This window comes from Esox lucius, chromosome 10 (genome assembly GCF_011004845.1).
Source record: "Esox lucius isolate fEsoLuc1 chromosome 10, fEsoLuc1.pri, whole genome shotgun sequence".
NCBI classification, from domain to species: domain Eukaryota; kingdom Metazoa; phylum Chordata; class Actinopteri; order Esociformes; family Esocidae; genus Esox; species Esox lucius.
In genome coordinates this window covers 11,576,042-11,594,603 of record NC_047578.1, presented here as the reverse complement: position 1 = coordinate 11,594,603, position 18,562 = coordinate 11,576,042, and the positions used below count along the sequence as shown (strand labels likewise).

Sequence of the window (18,562 nt, the reverse complement as noted above, 5' to 3'; positions counted from 1 at the left end):
CATTTTACCTTTCCTCTGTTTGCTGCCCATGGTTCTGCTTGCAGCCTGGCTACAGTCAAACTAAGACAGAAAAAACATGCAGCACCAAGCATGACGAAGACCGAACCAGACAACACACAAAACAAACAAAACAAAAAGAGGCAATTAATTAACAACCTACCATCCAATAACAGACAGCCAGTCAGTCAGTTATGGATTTACAGACATCAAAATAACAATGTAATTAAATAAACCAACACATAGTGTACATGAATTACAAAACATAAATAATTAGATGAAGAAAAGGAACAAGAGACAGCAGGCAAGGCTAAACCAGGGCCAGAGATGAGTGGGTACCAGAGGAACAGGAAATGACAAAGGATATGAACTTGTCCTGGGTTCTGATGAGGCAAAATGGTTCTCTGAACGAAACAGAAGTAAGTGGGTCTCAGGTGGTCGCTCACAATATACAATCATGTAGTAAGTTACAATCTCACTTTCTCTTTCTTCCTTTCACAGTTTCAACCTTGTCCCATAGCATATTTCTTACTTTTTTTTTAAAAATCACATTGCAAATCCCTCCAGATCTGTGGGCATATAAAACCTTAAGCTCTCTTACCCATTCTGACACAAAGCATGATGTTAGATGAACATTTTAGAGAGCATTCTTAAAATTACTACAAAATAACTGTAGCATTATTATTCTTCACAGGTCTGTACTACACTTACTCAGAAGTAGTCACTGATTGAAAAAACTGCACTGGAGTACAACCAATGTTCAGAGGAAATAATGAACTACTTACATATGGCAGTAATAGGGGTCTTCAAAGGCACGCAAGTTCTGAATTCAGCATAAACGTAATCAATTATGAGTCCACACAATAACAAATGAGCAATCACACACGGTACTCTGCTGCAGCCCAGATGCTACACAGCTCCGGAAAGTGACTCTGGCCTTTTTCATAGACATCCTAATTGGTTCAAGGACACAAAATGAGACACATTAGCATAGAGCTCCTTAATGCGCATCAGGGTTAGCGTTAGCTTCATTCTGTCTGGGTTGTCTCCTCATTAGGCTCCACTGATAACAGCAATGAGAGCTAGCATGCAAAGCTACATTAAAGGAAGTCCACGCTACGCCGCACCAGCCCTTGTATTTTTATGGGCAATTTGTGAGGATGATGAGATGGACACAGAGTTAGGAGGGTATGGAAATGTTTTAAACTCGTACAACCGTGTTTCCAAAAAATATAAACATAATGCAATGATTTGCAAATCATTTATCCCCATATTTAAATGAACAAAGAGAACATATCACATATTGAAATTGGGAAATGTTATAGTTTTTTTTTTTGAATTTGATGCCAGCAATATTATTCACAAAGGTTGGGACAGGTGTACGTTCACCACTGGGTTGCATCACCTCTTCTTTTAACAATAGTCTGCAAGCATTTGGGAACTGATGAGACCCACTGCTGTAGTTTTGAAAGTGAAATGTTTTCCCATTCTTGCTTGATACAGGATTGCAGCTGCTCAACAGTTCAGGGTCTCCTTTGTCATATTTTTCATTTCATAACGCGCCAAATGTTTTCAGCGGGTGACAGGTCTGGACAGCAAACAGGCCAGTTTAGCACCTGGTCTCTTTTACTATGGAGCCATGCTGTTGTAATAGGTGCAGAAAGTGGTTTAGTCTTGCTGAAATAAGCAAGGCTTTCCATGAAAAAGACAGTCTGGATGGCAGCATATGTTGCTTCAAAACCTGTATATATTGTCCAGCATTAATTCACAAGTGTGCAAGTCACCCATGCCATGTGCACTAATGCACCCCCATACCATCACGGATGCTGGCTTTTTACGGTGGGCTGATAACAAGCCAGATGGTCCCTCTCCTCTTTAGGCTGGAGGACACGATGTCCATAATTCCAAAAATGAATTTCAAATTTCAGCTATCCAGTTTGCCTCAGTCCATCTTCAATGAGTTTGGGCCCAGAGAAGGTGGCAGTGTTTCTGTTTTTTTTTAATATCTGGTTTCTTCTTCGCATGGTACAAACCCGATTCCAAAAAAGTTGGGACACTGCACAATTGTGAATAAAAACAGAATGCAATGAGAAAAATAAGTTGATTTTAAATTTCATGGCATCAACACATCTCAAAAAAGTTGGGACAAGGCCATGTTTACCACTGTGAGGCATCCCCTCTTCTTTTTATAACAGGCTGCAAACGTCTGGGGACTGAGAAGACAAGTTGCTCAAGTTTATGAATAGGAATGTTGTCCCATTCTTATCCAATACAGGCTTCTAGTTGCTCAACTGTCTTAGGTCTTCTTTGTCACACCTTCCTCTTTATGATGCGCCAAATGTTTTCTATGGGTGAAAGATCTGGACTGCAGGCTGGCCATTTCAGTACCTGGATCCTTCCTCTATGCAGCCATGACATTGTAATTGATGCAGTATGTGGTCTGGCATTGTCATGTTGGAAAATGCAAGGTCTTCCCTGAAAGAGACGACGTCTGGATGGGAGCATATGTTGTCCTAGAACTTGGATATAACGGTCAGCATTGATGGTGCCTTTCCAGATGTGTAGGCTGCCCATGCCACACGCACTCATGCAACCCCATACCATCAGAGATGCAGGCTTCTGAACTGAGCACTGATAACAACTTGGGTTGTCCTTGTACTCTTTAGTCCGGATGACATGGCGTCCCAGTTTTCGAAAATGAACTTCAAAGTTTGATTCGTCTGACCACAGAACACTTTTCCACTTTGCCACAGTCCATTTTAAATGATCCTTGGCCCAGAGAAAACGCCTGCGCTTCTGGATCCTGTTTAGATACGGCTTCTTTTTTGACCTATAGAGTTTTGGCCGGCAACGGCGAATGGCACGGTGGATTATGTTCACCGACAATGTTCTCTGGAAGTACTCCTGAACCCATGATGTGATTTCCATTGCAGTATCATTCCTGTATGTGATGCAGTGCCATCTGAGGGCCGAATACCACGGGTATCCAGTATGGTTTTCCGGCCTTGACCCTTATGCACAGAGATTGTTGGATGATATTATGCACTGTAGATGATGATAACTTCAAACTTTTTGCAATTTTTCTCTGAGAAACTCCTTTCTGATATTGCTCCACTATTTTTCGCCGGAGCATTGGGGGAATTGGTGATCCTCTGCCCATCTTGACTTCTGAGAGACACTGCCACTCTGAGAGGCTCTTTTTATACCCAATCATGTTGCCAATTGACATAATAAGTTGCAAACTGGTCCTCCAGCTGTTCCTTATCTGTACATTTAACTTTTCCGACCTCTTATTGCTACCTGTCCCAACTTTTTTGGAATGTGTAGCTCTCATGAAATCCAAAATGAGCCAATATTTGGCATGACATTACAAAATGTCTCACTTTCAACATTCAATATGTTATCTACACTCACCTAAAGGGTTATTAGGAACACCTGTTCAATTTCTCATTAATGCAATTATCTAATCAACCAATCACATGGCAGTTGCTTCAATGCATTTAGGGGTGTGGTCCTGATCAAGACAATCTCCTGAACTCCAAACTTAATGTCAGAATGGGAAAGAAAGGTGATTTAAGCAATTTTGAGCGTGGCATGGTTGTTGGTGACAGACGGGCCGGTCTGAGTATTTCACAATCTGCTCAGTTACTGGGATATTCAAAATTGGACAGTTGAAGACTCGAAGTATGTTGCCTGGTCTGATGAGTCTCGATTTCTGTTGAGACATTCAGATGGTAGAGTCAGAATATGTCGTAAACAGAATGAGAACATGGATCCATCATGCCTTGTTACCACTGTGCAGGCTGGTGGTGGTGGTGTAATGGTGTAGGGGATGTTTTGTTGGCACAGTTTAGGCCCCTTAGTGCCAATTGGGCATCGTTTAAATGACACGGCCTACCTGAGCATTGTTTCTGACCATGTCCATCCTTTATGACCACCATGTACCCATCCTCTGATGGCTACTTCCAGCAGGATAATGCACCATGTCACAAAGCTCGAATCATTTCAAATTGATTTCTTGAACATGACAATGAGTTCACTGTACTGAAATGGCCCCCACAGTCACCAGATCTCAACCCATAGAGCATCTTTGGGATGTGGTGGAACGGGAGCTTCGTGCCCTGGATGTACATCCCACAAGTCTCCATCAAATGCAAGATGCTATCCTATCAATATGGGCCAATATTTCTAAAGAATGCTTTCAGCACCTTGTTGAATCAATGCCACGTAGAATTAAGGCAGTTCTGAAGGCGAAAGGGGGTCAAACACAGTATTAGTATGGTGTTCCTAACAATCCTTTAGGTGAGTTTATATTCTACTGTGAATTAAATATAAGTTTATGAGATTTGTAAATTATTCCATTCCTTTTTTACTCACAATTTGTACAGTGTCCCAACTTTTTTGGAATCGGGTTTGTATTTTCTACTTGCATTTGTAGATGCAGCAACATACTTTGTTCACAGACAATGTGTTCCTGAGCCCATGCAGTAATGTCCACTACAGAATCATGTCTGTTTTGAATGCAGTGCAGCCTGAGGGCCCAAAGATCACGGCCATCCTTGGGTACAGAGATTTCTCCAGATTCTCTTAACCTTTAAATGATATTATGTACCATAGATGATGAGATCCCCAAACTCTTTGCAATTTTACATTGACAAACAGTATTCTTAAATTGTTGCACTATTTGCCTGTGCAGTCTATTTGCCTGGACCCCTCCCCATCTTTACTTCTGAAAGACACATCCTCTCTGGAATGCTCTTTGTATACCCAATCATGTTACTGACCTATTGCCAATTGACCTAATTAGTTGTGAGATGTGAGATGTTTTTAGTTTTTTTGCATTACACAACTTTTTCAGCCTTTTGTCGCCACTGTTCCAGATTATTTTAAACTTGTTGCTGCCATCAAATTCAAAGTGGGCATATATTTTTCAAGAAACAATAACATTTCTCAGTTTTGACATTTGATATGTTGTCTTTGAGCTACTTTCTATTGAATATAAAATGTCAATGATTTGCACGTCATTGCATTCTGATTTTCTTTACATTTTACACAGCATCCCATTGTTTTGGCAAACAGGGTTGAAATTCATTATTCAATGCCTCAATAGACTCTGTGCACCAGCGTAGTGACGAACTTCCGCTCTTGTCTAGAAGTCGGTATTGCAGTTTCCGGTTTACTTACTAATACTCATCCGCATTAGTAAACACCTAAACTCACAACAAGATGAGTGATGCTGTTGTACGGAAAAAAAAGAAATATAATGTACGTGACTCATTTAAGTTTCAAGGTACAAGTGGGGCATCATTTCAATCAGGAGAATGTCCTCTTTTTAATGAAATATGGCTTGCGCCATTCAATGACTTCAAACGCTAGACTAGAAATAGTCAGAAAAGGCAATTTTTTATATACTTCCACGTAATGCAGGTTTAAGCGCAATTAATACCATATAGCACCAGATGTTTACTTCCTATGCCAGTTGTTATTTTTCAGTTTCGTTGTGAAATGAGGTTACAGTAGTAAAATAAAAGAGGAGACCTGTTTTGGTGCTTTTTTGAGGCTATGGAATTTTAAGCTTAATTCAGATTAGAAGAGGCTGAACGAAGGTTCGTTTCAATTCACTTGCTATGGGGACGCGCTAGCGTTCCAGCTCAGCCAGCGTTCTTTTGCCGGAAGCGGAAGTTCGTCCATACGCTTGTGCACAGAGCCTATTCCAAAACTGACAGCTGAGTTTCAAAGAAAACAAACAAGAAAAAGAAAGACACAAGAGAAATGTCAGGCCGTGAGGATGCATGACAGGATGAGGTAGAGATAAGAGAGATAGAGGTTGAGATAGAGCATATACTTTAGAGCTGAAATTGGCGCCCTTGAGTTCAATGGCAGAAAATTGAGTGAAGGACCTAAGGGTTTGGAAGTGCAGTCAAATTGCCCTCAATGACTCACTAACAATAGCTCTGTCATTGAAAAAGCCACCTCAGCTTAACCCGAGTCACCCTTAAAACTTTGTGAGTACTAGCATTCTTTCCCTTTGCAGCCTCACACTAATACCAACACTTCCATTACAGTCAATCAACTGTGGAAAAACACTGGAACCCAAAAGAAAAAGACAATCACCACAAATTGTCTGTGGGCTTTTCTCCGACTCACCATGTGGCGGTATTATCCAAGAGAGTTTCCCATGGGCGATACATAGAGAGCCTATTAAATTACCAAACGGGATATGTCAGCATCTCTTAAAGTTCTTTGGTTTATGTACCTTTGATGCAATTATACAAAGATTCATGTCCATTTTGGTATTGTAATTCTATGTGGCACGGGGATACATCTGTCTGCGACATGCTACCGTGATCTGCCCTACAGCTGATGAATAGACACGGTAAAAGGGTCAATGGAAAGCAGACTGCGGGGGGTAGCAGAAGGACGCTGTCATTGTAATCAAACAAAGTGGATATTTATTGATTTTTATCTCAACATAGTGTGAAATACTCACACAAAGAACAGCCTAAATGTAGACACATTTGGCTAGAGGGCAAAAGGGATTTTACGGTTCTTTCCTTCCTGACATTTCTATTGTTTCGGTTGAATTCCACTGACCTTTTTACCACACCTATTGATTGAGTAATTGCTCAGTGGATTGTTTAAATGATTCATTAATTCTGAAATGTAAAACAAATGCACACTAGCAACAACACTGCATAGAAACCCCTGCATGATGCAGTGACGCACAGTTTCCATTTCATATCACTATGGATAAAAACACACTGAAGTATAGCTACTTCTTTTCTCTCCAGCCCACTGAGTTCTACACAACACTGAAACGTCAACTGTCCGCTGAGAGAGCGAGAGAGAGAGAGAGAGAGAGAGAGAGAGAGAGAAAGGAGACTTCATTTCCTTCAACAAATCAGATGGAAAGGAAGAAACAGCCCATTTGAGAGATGAAATATGCATCAGCTCGGCTGTCATAGCTTACGACTGTGCGCGAGTGCACACACACACACGTGCACACACACACACACACACACTCAAAGACACACAGACGCATAGCTCGGTACTTTATTAGAAAGCCAGAGTGGATTTGTCACTGCTTGGCTGGGCACTGCGTGCTAATGTCTTTGTCCACCTTTTGAACCAAGGATAACAGATTGAGAGATGGAGGCAGACAGAGAGGAGTCCTTATCACGAAGACGGGGGCTAAGACTGAAACGATGAGCGGCCATTCACAACCAAAGATCCAAGCGGATGCTAGTGCTAATACATATTTCAGCAGACCGCCTACCCCTCACACCCCCCTCTCCGCCTTCTACTCCCCCACCCTGAGCAAGCCAGGGGCCCATCACGCCCGCACCTTTGTAGTCTCCCTATTTCCAAGAATAGATTGAATATGGGACTCCATCCATTTGCAGCCTTATGGGTCCAGCTGCGGGGAGCCGAGACGCTATCTGGCTAGTGTCTCCATCGTCACTTAGAGGTTCACTGCCGTTCAGATGGCACTAGCCGTAGCACACGCCGAGCGCTAACTCGCGGCGCTAGTGCACATAAGCTAACCGCACAAGATTCAGACTGGGTGAGGGCGAGAGAGAGGAACTGTGTCTGCCTGAGTGATTAGCGTTGCACGCGTCAGGCTGAGATGAAGAAAAAAGAGGGGAAGGGAAAAGCTGGGCCAGGGAAATGAGGAGATCATAAGAGGCAGATTGTTTCTGAGCGGGTAGATGTTTGATAAAGAGCGCTCGCAAAAGGACAACTGCTCTCATCAGATTGTGGGAAAACGGGGAAACGGAATAGTATGTATATTTTGTCTGAGCATGTTTGTGGACGCCATATAACTTTGTTTTGGTCTGGTATCCACTCATCTGCTTGCTGGCCAGCATATAGGCAGACGTTGACTTTTCAAAACTGTCACTCCGTTTCTGACAAGCCTGCACTCATTATCCCCTCACACACATTAGCTTTCTCAGCGTTGACCAATGAGGTTGTCCATGTCATCACAGAACACATGGTGTCAGGTCTGTTTCAGTGCCTAACTTTATCCATAATAGTTAATGGACTGGAGAAATCTGTTTACAGGGTTATTAAAAACTAGTTCGATAATTTTATTAGCTCATTATCTATGAATGTATGACATTTGTTTCAATGGGTTTGGATCTTATTTAGTTGGGGGCACTGAAATGGACACAACATCTGCATTGGATGACATGACATTACCTACCAACCTGCCTTTCCAGCATGGCCGATATAAACAAAATCAACCCCTAGCTCCCATCCCTGCACTTCTCATATATCCTGAATGTTTATATTAATTTAAGCCATAAGTTTCAATAGGCTAGGAAACATTTCCCTCATCTTGCTTACAGCTATCCAACTATTTTAGACAAACACTATTGGCAGGAGAGGTTAAGAGACCATCCTTAATTTCACATCACTCCCACTGTGCACTTTGGACCTTGGTCAGAAGGGAAATGGGGTGTAACTAGGACACAGGACAACACATTTCATATGGCACGACACATGATTTCAACCAAAAACCACCACACCACTAGGGGGCGATACCTCTGGGACCATAAACACGATCACGTCACAGTGGTGAAGGCTAACGCCGAAGATGGGTTGTGCCAAAGTGGTCAATGAATGGGAAGAGGTTAAAGGGTTTGGGTGTTTCTGTGTTGGTTAGCATGCTTACGTTGACTCTCTTTGTAAACCAGGGACGTCCTGCGCACTAACGACGGCTCTGTTTGCCTCGGCGGTGGGGGGGGGGGCACCTGTGAGGTTGAACACCAGTCTCTGTGGTTAGTGATGGGTCGGACAATGTTCAGGGAATAGGTGTTAGGGGATAATTGGGGGTTGAGGGTACAGTCTGTTTTCAAGCAATGCAGTGTTATTGCGGTAAGTTATGGAAAATAACTGTAACACAAGGGGTGTGTTGATCAATCTTCTATTTAGCTGTTTCTGACAAGGAACTCATTTCAGCAGGATTCCAATATACCCACTTACATTGTCTTTATTCAGACCAAGTTGTCTCATTACCTAGTTTGACAACTTTATTTCCTGTGTGAATTGCGAAGGATGCGTCCACCCTCCTCAACTGTTACTCTGTTTTCACAGCGCTGCCCGCCTCCATCGTGTGAGAGAAGTAAGTTTGAACACACGCACAACTTTCACTGGGACTCTGGTTATGTACTTAGCATTGTTTTTTAATATGGTTAAGACACTTGAATCCCCAAGTGCAGAGCACAGACACACACACACACTTAGTTCCTTTTATGACAGGATAATGTGATGTAATTATATGTATCCCTGTAAATTACAGCACTCAAGTTAACGTCTGGAGTAAGCTTAGTGAGTGAATCCGGGTTGAGGGGGTGAAAGCAGTCGCCAGCTGTCACAGGGCTAACACGTGCAGATATTACAGTGATTATGAAACATTTATGTTATTACCACGGCTGTAATTATGGACTCATAAACTTCATTCATGTCATGTAGAAGCACAAGCTCAAAGACACACAGGCAAACATGCGCGCACGCACGCACGCACACACACACACACACACACACACAATATATTTCATACACACAAAGACAAAAAAAAAACAGACATGTGCACTAACTCCAACCCACACAGGACGTCATAATTGCCATACGTCCTCAGAATGTCTGGGTTGGTTTAGAACGGTAATGTCACAGGTATGGAAGCAGTCAAGCTGGTCGAGGCAAAGGGCTGATGTTAACGCCATAATCAGGGCATTGTCACTTCTCACTGTGTTCACCTCAAATGGCTGTAGCAGAGTGAGACAGATCCACCTCTGCGTTTTAAATCAACCTCAGATCCAGCATGACAGTGTGGGAGCACAGTCTGTGTGCGCTTCATGACTGTCATAGCGGCTTCAAACCTTAACTGCTTCACATCTTCAAATGTTCCTGTGTGTGTTTTCTATGTCTGCTTCCTGATGGACCAACCTACGTTGCTTTTAGTATGTCAGCTCTTTTTTTTTATTACCCCTCAGATCCGTGGTTATTATGGCCTTGTGGGACGTGAATCAGTTTATGCTCATCCCATCAAGCTGTGGTTTGGCTGATCTGTGATGCATTGCCAAAGACCAATGGCCACACTGCACACAGTACACGGTTCATGTGCCGAGCATCTAAAAACTATTTGACACCAGCATATTTACAAAAACCTGCATATATGTGTAATTTTTTTAATAAATATGTCAAACATATCATATGTCAGAGTGTTTTGACACACTTGGCTTTGAACTGCACAGCACAGAATCATTACAAGTGACTGGTACATGGGAAAACATATGTTTGGCTGAGTATTTTGCTGCCCCTAATAACGGGAGAGAGAGCTGGGCAGCAATCCTGGAACGCTTGATCAAGATGTAGAGGAAATGAAAAATGAAGGCACAGGCTACGGTTCTGGCCTGGGGAATATGAGAGGTGTCAGGGAACGTGTATGTCAGTGTGTCATTTTGTGTGTTAGTCTGCATTAATGTGCGCCCGTGCCTGTGTCTTGGTGTGTGTGTGTGTGTTTGTGCTTCTGTAAGACCTCTAAGCTCTTCTGTTTCCAGTGAAGATCTGTGGTAAACTAGCCAACTATGGATTCCAAGTGGAAGTATGCCTATCAAGGCTGAATAAATCATCACTGCCTGGTTTACCATACCATAGATCCTGGAGGTGAGCTGTATGTGTGCGCGCATGGATTTCAAATCGTGATGACATAAGCTCTCTGAAGGTCAGAGCAAGGACTCCTTAGCGCGTGCTAGTGGCGCATGATTTGCAGACAGCCCTCACACACTTGCGAACACAAACGCACACACACATACACATTGATGAACAAACACAACGCACACACACACGCGCACACACACACACACACACACACACACACAGACACACATGGATGAAAGGTGACATTACACATTCCCTTAATCCTCATTATCATGGAATAAAAAGATGATGACATATTTATGAGGCAGTTAAGTCACTCTCAAGCACAATAAAACAGAGTGTAGGTAAAATGTTAAAGCATTTAAACAATCAACTTCAAATTAAAGAAATAAAATAAAAGGTGGAGTCAAGGTTAGCAATGGTTAATGGGTCACAAACAGGATTGTAATATTTTTAAGTGACATTATTAGAGGGCATTTGAAAACAAAGAGTTATGCACAAGAACAGATGTGTGATCCAGTGGTTTTAAGATAATAAATCTAGTGGTTCTAACTCTGTGTTAGATTAGGGCTACAACCCAAATAACATGTTCTTCAATTTATCGTAATCTACATTTGAGGTAAATATTAGGGCACTGTTGGTAAGTTGGTAATTATTGTTTAGGGCAGAGGGATCTATTTGGTTTAAACCCAGATTATATTGTGTGTAAAGGATCAGATTACATTGTGTGTTAAAGACCAGATGACATTGTGTGTAAAGGAACGGATGACATTGTGTGTAAAATACCAGACTACATTGTGTGTAGAGGACCAGATTACACTGTGTGCTAAGGACAATATTTTATTGTGGGTAAAAGACCAAAGTACATTATGTGTGAAGAACAATACTACATTAATTATGTTTGCATTGTGTCAAACTCAGATTTTCAACATTCAGGTCAAAGCTAACATAATCCTTATTTAATCTGTGATAATCACACCATGCGCTTGAGCAAGCTCTCAACAGGGTTAAACTGAGGTCCATGCAGTTAATTCAGACTCATGCATTGGTTTCTACAAAAATATTCCTGCCAAAATCTGTAGATTCTAGTATGGATCTCAAGTTCGAGTCAGCCCATGGTATACTCCATATCTAAAAGGTGACTGGTGGGGGGCACTAAATATAAACATGACCACAAAATCCCAGAGCATTAAACAACAAACCCACATAACTCACATTGATGTGACAACGCTAATAGCCCTTAAAAAGAGACGCATTTCCCATGTGATCCAGCAGGGGTGGTAATGAGCTGAGCCCAGTGTGGGGCGGAGGGAGTGGTATGGCTGGCTATAGAGATTGGGGAGGAGGTCAGCTTTCCCTGTCCCCCACGCGGACCATGAGGTCAGGCTCTTACCTTGAAGGTGGACATGGCGGGGTCCCTGCTATACCTGTCTATGGTGTGGAACTTGGTGGTAGAGTGGTTGAGCTCATGGTATAGCTCAGAGTGTCTTTTGCGAGTGTGCATCACTTTCTGGAAGGGAAAGGAAGGTACAACAAAAATGAACAGAATAAGAAAATAAAAGCTGGCACGGATAGGAAGGGGGGTGGGTGAGGATGGGCTGACCAGGGGGACGAGGCCAGTGAGAGCAAGGCCAGGCGTGGCGATGGGAGAACGTGGAAGAGGGGGATAGACAGACAGATGGATGGATGTTTGGGTCTTTTTTTTCCAGATTAAAAGTAGAAAAACTTTGGCACTAACTTCTTTCAGTGACTCTGGGAAACAGCATCTGATAAATGACTTAAATGTGAAATGTAACAGCTGGTCCAGAGCCCGTCTCATCTAACCTCTGTCTCACAATTCAATTTCTCTCTGTCTATATTTTAGGCTGCCTTTGCTATGATGCGTCCCTTTGTTTTCTCTGAATAGATGTGAGCTAAGCATGCTGTGATTATCTTAGCGCGAGTTAGTTAACTATAAGTTACCTATAAGCACCAATCTGGGATCAGTTTACCTTCCCAGACATCGTAACCATTCAGCTGGTAAAGAATCGTCTGACCTATGTATATAACTGCAACTACATTCTATTAAAAATGGAAGTCGCTGACAGGAAAAAGACTGTGTCACAGAAACTCTCTCTGCGCTAATAGCTAGTGCTTTAGCCGTACTGCAATGGCTAATAGACAAGGCTACTCTGAGGGTGAATAGGAACCCAGGGACCAGAGGGCAACACTCAGACACTTCGGCCAAGGTCGGCTGGGACTGCTGCCACCTATTACCACAGCCTGTGCTCATTGTCCGTCAGTTTTCAGAGTCTTAACTTATTAAGTTAAATTACTGTAGCTGCAGGGTAAGACCCTGACACTCTACAAATCTCACAGTCACTCCATCCATGTTCCCATCAAGTTGTCTTCCGTCATTATTGCCATGACTCATTTGTTTGTTGCTTGACTCCTCGATCTACCTCAAATGTTTATGCCTTAGATAATTACAAGTGGAAGTCAGCCATTTTGAGGAAAAACGTGATGCAGCTTTGCACACAATGCCAGACATAAAGGGTTATATGCTTTGGGTGACAGTTGCCCTTTGACATCGTCCGGGCGATAGTTGCTTTTAGGCAACCTACAGCAGGTCATCATAACGTAGCTTAACGCTAGCCTGTTAGTGGAGCAACAACACACATACCGCAGCGTACAGTATTAATGGACCAGGCCTCCGCAGTGGAAAGCAACTCTCCAGTCTATACGAAGTTAGCAGAAGGGTAGAGGAGAAGCCAATAGTCATTGAATTGGGTGGCGGGGGGTGGGGTTGGGTTGAGACTGGAGATTTGCTATATTCCCAGGGCTTTTTCATTCCATGTAGCAATTATCGCGCCCCGACAGACACGCAAACATAAAAACATGTCATTATCCCGAAAACACACACCCAACCCAATTGTCATAATGAACTCACCGTCAGTCACTTTAATTCATGAATCAATCCATCACATTCTGGTCAATCACTTTAATTCATCCAATCAAAGCGCTCTACTGTGCCATCTTTTTCTTCAGCTAGGACTTCTGCACCCCACTGTGCATTTTCCATTCAGATCGAAATTACTGACTGATTCCAATGACGAAAAAAAGATAACGTGTGTGACTTCTTTAGTATGCCGGCACGTTCATTTCCAATATGCTGTGTACATAAATATATTTACATTTCCAATTAAGACAAATGAGTGGAAACCATATCACTACATAGAAAGGGGGGTGCCTTAAGTCCTTGTTGTAGAAACAGGCCAAACTATGCATGGATTACAGTGTACCAAGTCATAAGCAAGGGAGACAGGCGCAAAGGGAAGTGGGTTTGGCAATGTCTCCTCTATGCGTCACGTGAACCTGGATGAAGCAGAAAGAAGCAGATAGGCTGAGGGGAGGGGGCGGGATCTTACCTCAAAGTCCAGCTCAGAGTACCGTACTCTTTTCCTCTGAGGGAGGAGAGGGGGTGGCGGGGGGAAAGAACATATGATCAATGTCTGAACATTCCCCCTCCACTGATCATCAGCACAGACAAAAGCACTCAGGGACGCACACTCGCATAACAAGACAGAAGCTTAGAGTTGCCACGCGCACACACACAGAAACACACACACACACACATAATGCAGGCGTAAAGAAAACGCTGTTTTCCGAAGGCAACGTTTTTGGAACGTTAAGCGAAGCCATGTCAGATTCATTCCCACTGGCAAAATATTTGGAATAAACACGTTCACTGTAAATCGCTTTTGGATTAAAGGGTACAGTCAAATAATATATATAAAAAAATAAAATACATTAAAAAAGATTAAAGTTCACCATGACTAACAGGCTTTATTCTGTTGAAGTCAAATTGATCCAGACAGTAATGTTATTTCGTTCAACGGCCGTTTCCTGCGTCACACCACTCTGCCTAGTGGAAGGCTGTACCTCCACTAAGAGATGTAGTCCATTTAACAGTAACATAGCTCTCTGCCCGTGTCTAGTCCTGACCCGCTTTCTCTGAAATACATTACACCACTGAGGAGATTGGCCCGACAGTTAGCTGAAAGCCCTGGTGCTGCTTTTAAAGGCTGGACTTGCTGGAGAAAAAAAAAGCCTAAAGCAGTCAAGGTTTTAGACAGAGGGAAGGAAAGACTAAATGAACTCGAAAACCTCTGAGAGGGGCATTTGGGGTCTGGTGAAAAGGTAGTGTGTACTACGTTGTGTCTAGTGTGCCACTTGGATGGAACTCGGGTGTGTTAGTGAGGATTCGGCACTCTCTCAAACTGATCACACACTGTTCACTACCTCCGATGTGAATCCTCTTACCTTCCAGTAGGCCATCCTATGACATGTGGAGATCCCAAGTCCCATATAGTGCACATACAATACACACACACACGCACGCACGCACGCACTTGGGTGAGAGCACACACACCAGTATAAACATCCATCATCCCAAACACACAGCCTCCAGGCGCAAGCATACCATCGTTACCCAATGGCAGAATATACGGCGTGTTTTTACCAAAGGAACATCCACCAAAGGCACAGCACTTCACAGAAAAAGATGAACGGGGGAATTTCTGCGATGGTCTTTTCTCCGCCATCCTCCTCTCCTTGTCCTACAACCATCATCAGCCCCCTTTCACATTTACTGCCCGTCTCCTCAGTGGCAAATGTCCTCACAGAGTTTTCCAAGGCTTCATGAAAATGGACTTGTGTTAGCTTCGGCATTATGTCTGGGCAAATTAAGCCTTCTTATGAATATCAAAACGTTAAACCCTCTCGAAAATCTCAAAGGTAATCAAGTCCAGTTCTGTAATCTTAAGCATCTTCATGTTTGAGTTTGATTTTAAGCAGCTCATTATCGGTAGGTCCTTTTCATCTTTTCAAAATGCACACAGTATATATACCGTAAAAAGCAGTGTTTTAGCCGGATGGAATTAATACAGTATCATCTGATACACGATGGCTACGTCCCAATGGGGGGAAGATACTGCCGGAAAAGAGTTAAGCGCCCTATCATTTCTTCTAGAAAAGTTGAGTCACCTGTCGGTGTTCTTCCTTGTGTTCCCCCCCAACTAAAGCACAGGGACCACCCAGACACTGTACACACCTTATGCAAGGCAATAACTGAATAACTGACACTGGCAGATCTGCAGGTGGCAGAGGGACAAAAAATAAATAACTACACAAAGCCTCTACCACAGAGCCATTAATAAAAGAATGTGATAATATCATGTCGCAAGACGCTTCTCTGAGATTTACCAGTGTATGGGATTCAGCCCTAGTAGTTATGAATGAGTAAGATGTGAGAGAGAGTGTATATGGGAAGTGTGTGTGTGTGTGTGTGTGTTTGTAATTAAGACCCAAACTCTCTAGGGATACTCCTTTTCCTCCTGTCCCTCTCACCCCATCTGTTCTGCCTCCCCGTAGACCTGGAGGGTGATTATAGACACGTGCGTGTGTGTCAGTGAGTGTGTGTAATGGGTAATAATGTATGAACAGCATTCTGTTCTCATGCATCGGTACACAGTATTCCCCCTTACCCCTACAGGAAGGGTCATGTTAATGACATTACCCTTTATTCTTCATGCCACTTTCCCCTCTTTGCCGCAGTTTTTCTCCCCTCCTTTCTTTTTTCCTTTCATCCATCCCTTCCCTCTTTCTATCCCTCTCTCTCGCCACTTTGTCACTCATTTATTTTGTTTCAGCAATTACCGTTGTCCAATAACGTGAGATTTCTCCCTCACCTGACCAGTGAAGCGCATACTGTATGTCCTACTGTAGATTCCTATCCGCCGCTCCTTCTCCTTCCACACCCCCCGCCCCCCACATCACTCCTTTTTTCTCTGTTTTTGTCCCTGGGAGCTGAGAGGAGGATGCTGGCTTTGATACTACCCAGGTCGAAAACACTTTCCCCGCCCCTCTCTCCTCCAGGGAGCCGGCGGAGAGGTGGTACTATTCAGGTTGAAAACATTCTTTAGCCCCCTACACATCTAACTCTCCATCCCTCCCTCCCTCTTTACCTCCAGGGAGCCAGCGGAGTGGCTGGCGCTAGCGTTGGTGCTGCCCAGATTTCGGGGCAGGGTCCGGGTGCGCTCCACCGTGGCGCCCCCTCCTGTCAGAATCTGCCTCACCGACGGCCTCTGGCCCGGCTTCAGCTGCAGCGAATGTCCGTAGCCGTGCACGTGGCCCCCGTGGGTGTGCACGTGGGCGCCCGGAGCGTGCACGTGGCCCGGCGGACCGTGACCACCATGCGCGGGGAGCTGCTTGAGTGTCCCGTAGGAGCGGTTCATGTTCATAGCAATGTTCATGTTGTGGTCGCCGGGGGAGATGAAGTCGGCCGGGTAGGCCTCGCTCTCGGCCGGGTGGAGGGTCATGGGGGAGGGGGGCGGGGGGAAGGGCGGGTCATCCACCGCGATGTTCAGGGGCTTGTCCTCACCCCCCAACCCAAGGCCCATCCCCGGTGGCGGAGGGGGTTTAAGACTGACCGTCCTACGGGGTAACACCATATAGTCTCCCTCCCCTCCAGGCCCGTCCTGGCTGTTGGGAGGAGGGGGCGGTCGAGCCCAGCCGATCCCACTCTCTGTACACAGGTAGACGGGCGCTGTGCCCTGCTGCCGCTGCTGCTCCAAGTTCACCTCCTTCTTCACCGGGGTGTCACTCAGCTCATTCAGAACACCCAGAGGTGGCACCTGCGTAGCGGGACGGGAAAACGCAGGTTATTAAGGAGCCATCGCTACCGATATTGAAGGCACAGCCACTGGTATCACTACACAGATTACAGATGAGGGATTCATGGTAGAAGGTCTGGCCTTCTCATTTATTTTAAACAAAAAAAGTATAATCTCCCAACAGACTCGGGGCACCAGGAGCTCACATTAGCAAAGACACATGACCAGAAGAGACACGTTTAGTAACCCAAAGGTCACAATCACTTGCCCGAAAATGGAAATGTTCTGTCACGAATGGTTCAGAATCCAAGCCCGGTTCTTTTTAACATTGTTTAAATGAATCAGTGCACAGCATGCACAGCATACACAGCATACAAAGCATGCACAGCATACACACAGTACTAAGGTGACAAGCAGCCTAGTGTTCAGAGGATCTGTACAGGAACGGTTGCCAGAACAAATCCTAGAGCAAGCAGGGGGAGAACATCTGGCGTTCTGTCCCTGAGCAAGACAGCTAACTCAAACCGCTCCCATGTCATTGCTGTAAAAGAATGTTTTAAATAACCTAGAAAATAAAGTTCCAAAAAATATTACTATTACTAAATTAGTGGTTGATGGTATTTAGGTTTTGATGTTTACTATCAAAACAAACTTTGGATGGTTACTCTACTGGAACAGTACATTGCTAAAATCAAACTACGAGGCCACTTGGGGTCAGGGAAACATGTAAATCAATGGTCTACTGGGGAACCACTGTAAAGTATGGAAACACTGAAGGCAAAGGAATAGTACTGTATGTTTATCGCATTTCTACGATTTAGATACTGATTTGTACATTGCGATACTACATAGCTAAACAAGGATACTTGTTATTTTGTCTATCTAGACCTCATTTATCATGCAGCAGCAGTTCAGTTTGTCAGACCATGTTGCTTTAGCCGATCCTTCATTGATTCCATCCACTGACGTACCAATGATTATTAATTGATAGTTCTTCGATAGCCTAAAGCAAGGCTGCTTTCGAATACTAGAGCAGTAAATGAGTGGTTATAGAGTGAGAAACAGGATGTCAAGGATGAACCCTTAAAGGAACTTTAAGAAGCAAAAGGTACTTTAAGAACTTTAAGAATCAAAATCTTAATCAGAATATACATCAATTACATTTTGTTCAGGGAGATTTTCTGTGGGTGCAGTAAATGAATTGTGGCATACATGTTTTTGAGTAAATTAAGTCATCTTGATTTGCT

At 43.7% G+C, this 18,562-nt stretch overlaps 1 protein-coding gene across 13 annotated transcripts in view; it reads right to left on the bottom strand.

The window, feature by feature from the left end:
• Positions 1–18,562, bottom strand: part of adgrb2 (adhesion G protein-coupled receptor B2) — a 282,713-nt gene that overhangs the window by 14,740 nt on the left and 249,411 nt on the right. For 10 of the 13 annotated variants that reach the window (XM_034294722.1, XM_034294723.1, XM_029122664.2 and 7 more), the window contains 3 exons: positions 16,668–17,336; positions 14,070–14,105; positions 12,056–12,172 (listed from right to left, as the gene is read on the bottom strand). In XM_034294722.1, coding sequence (XP_034150613.1) covers positions 12,056–12,172; positions 14,070–14,105; positions 16,668–17,336 — 822 coding nt within the window. Of the gene's footprint in view, positions 1–8; positions 61–12,055; positions 12,173–14,069; positions 14,106–16,667; positions 17,337–18,562 lie in introns of all 13 variants that reach the window. The other 3 variants (XM_034294727.1, XM_034294730.1, XM_034294726.1) reach the window with 2 other exon arrangements.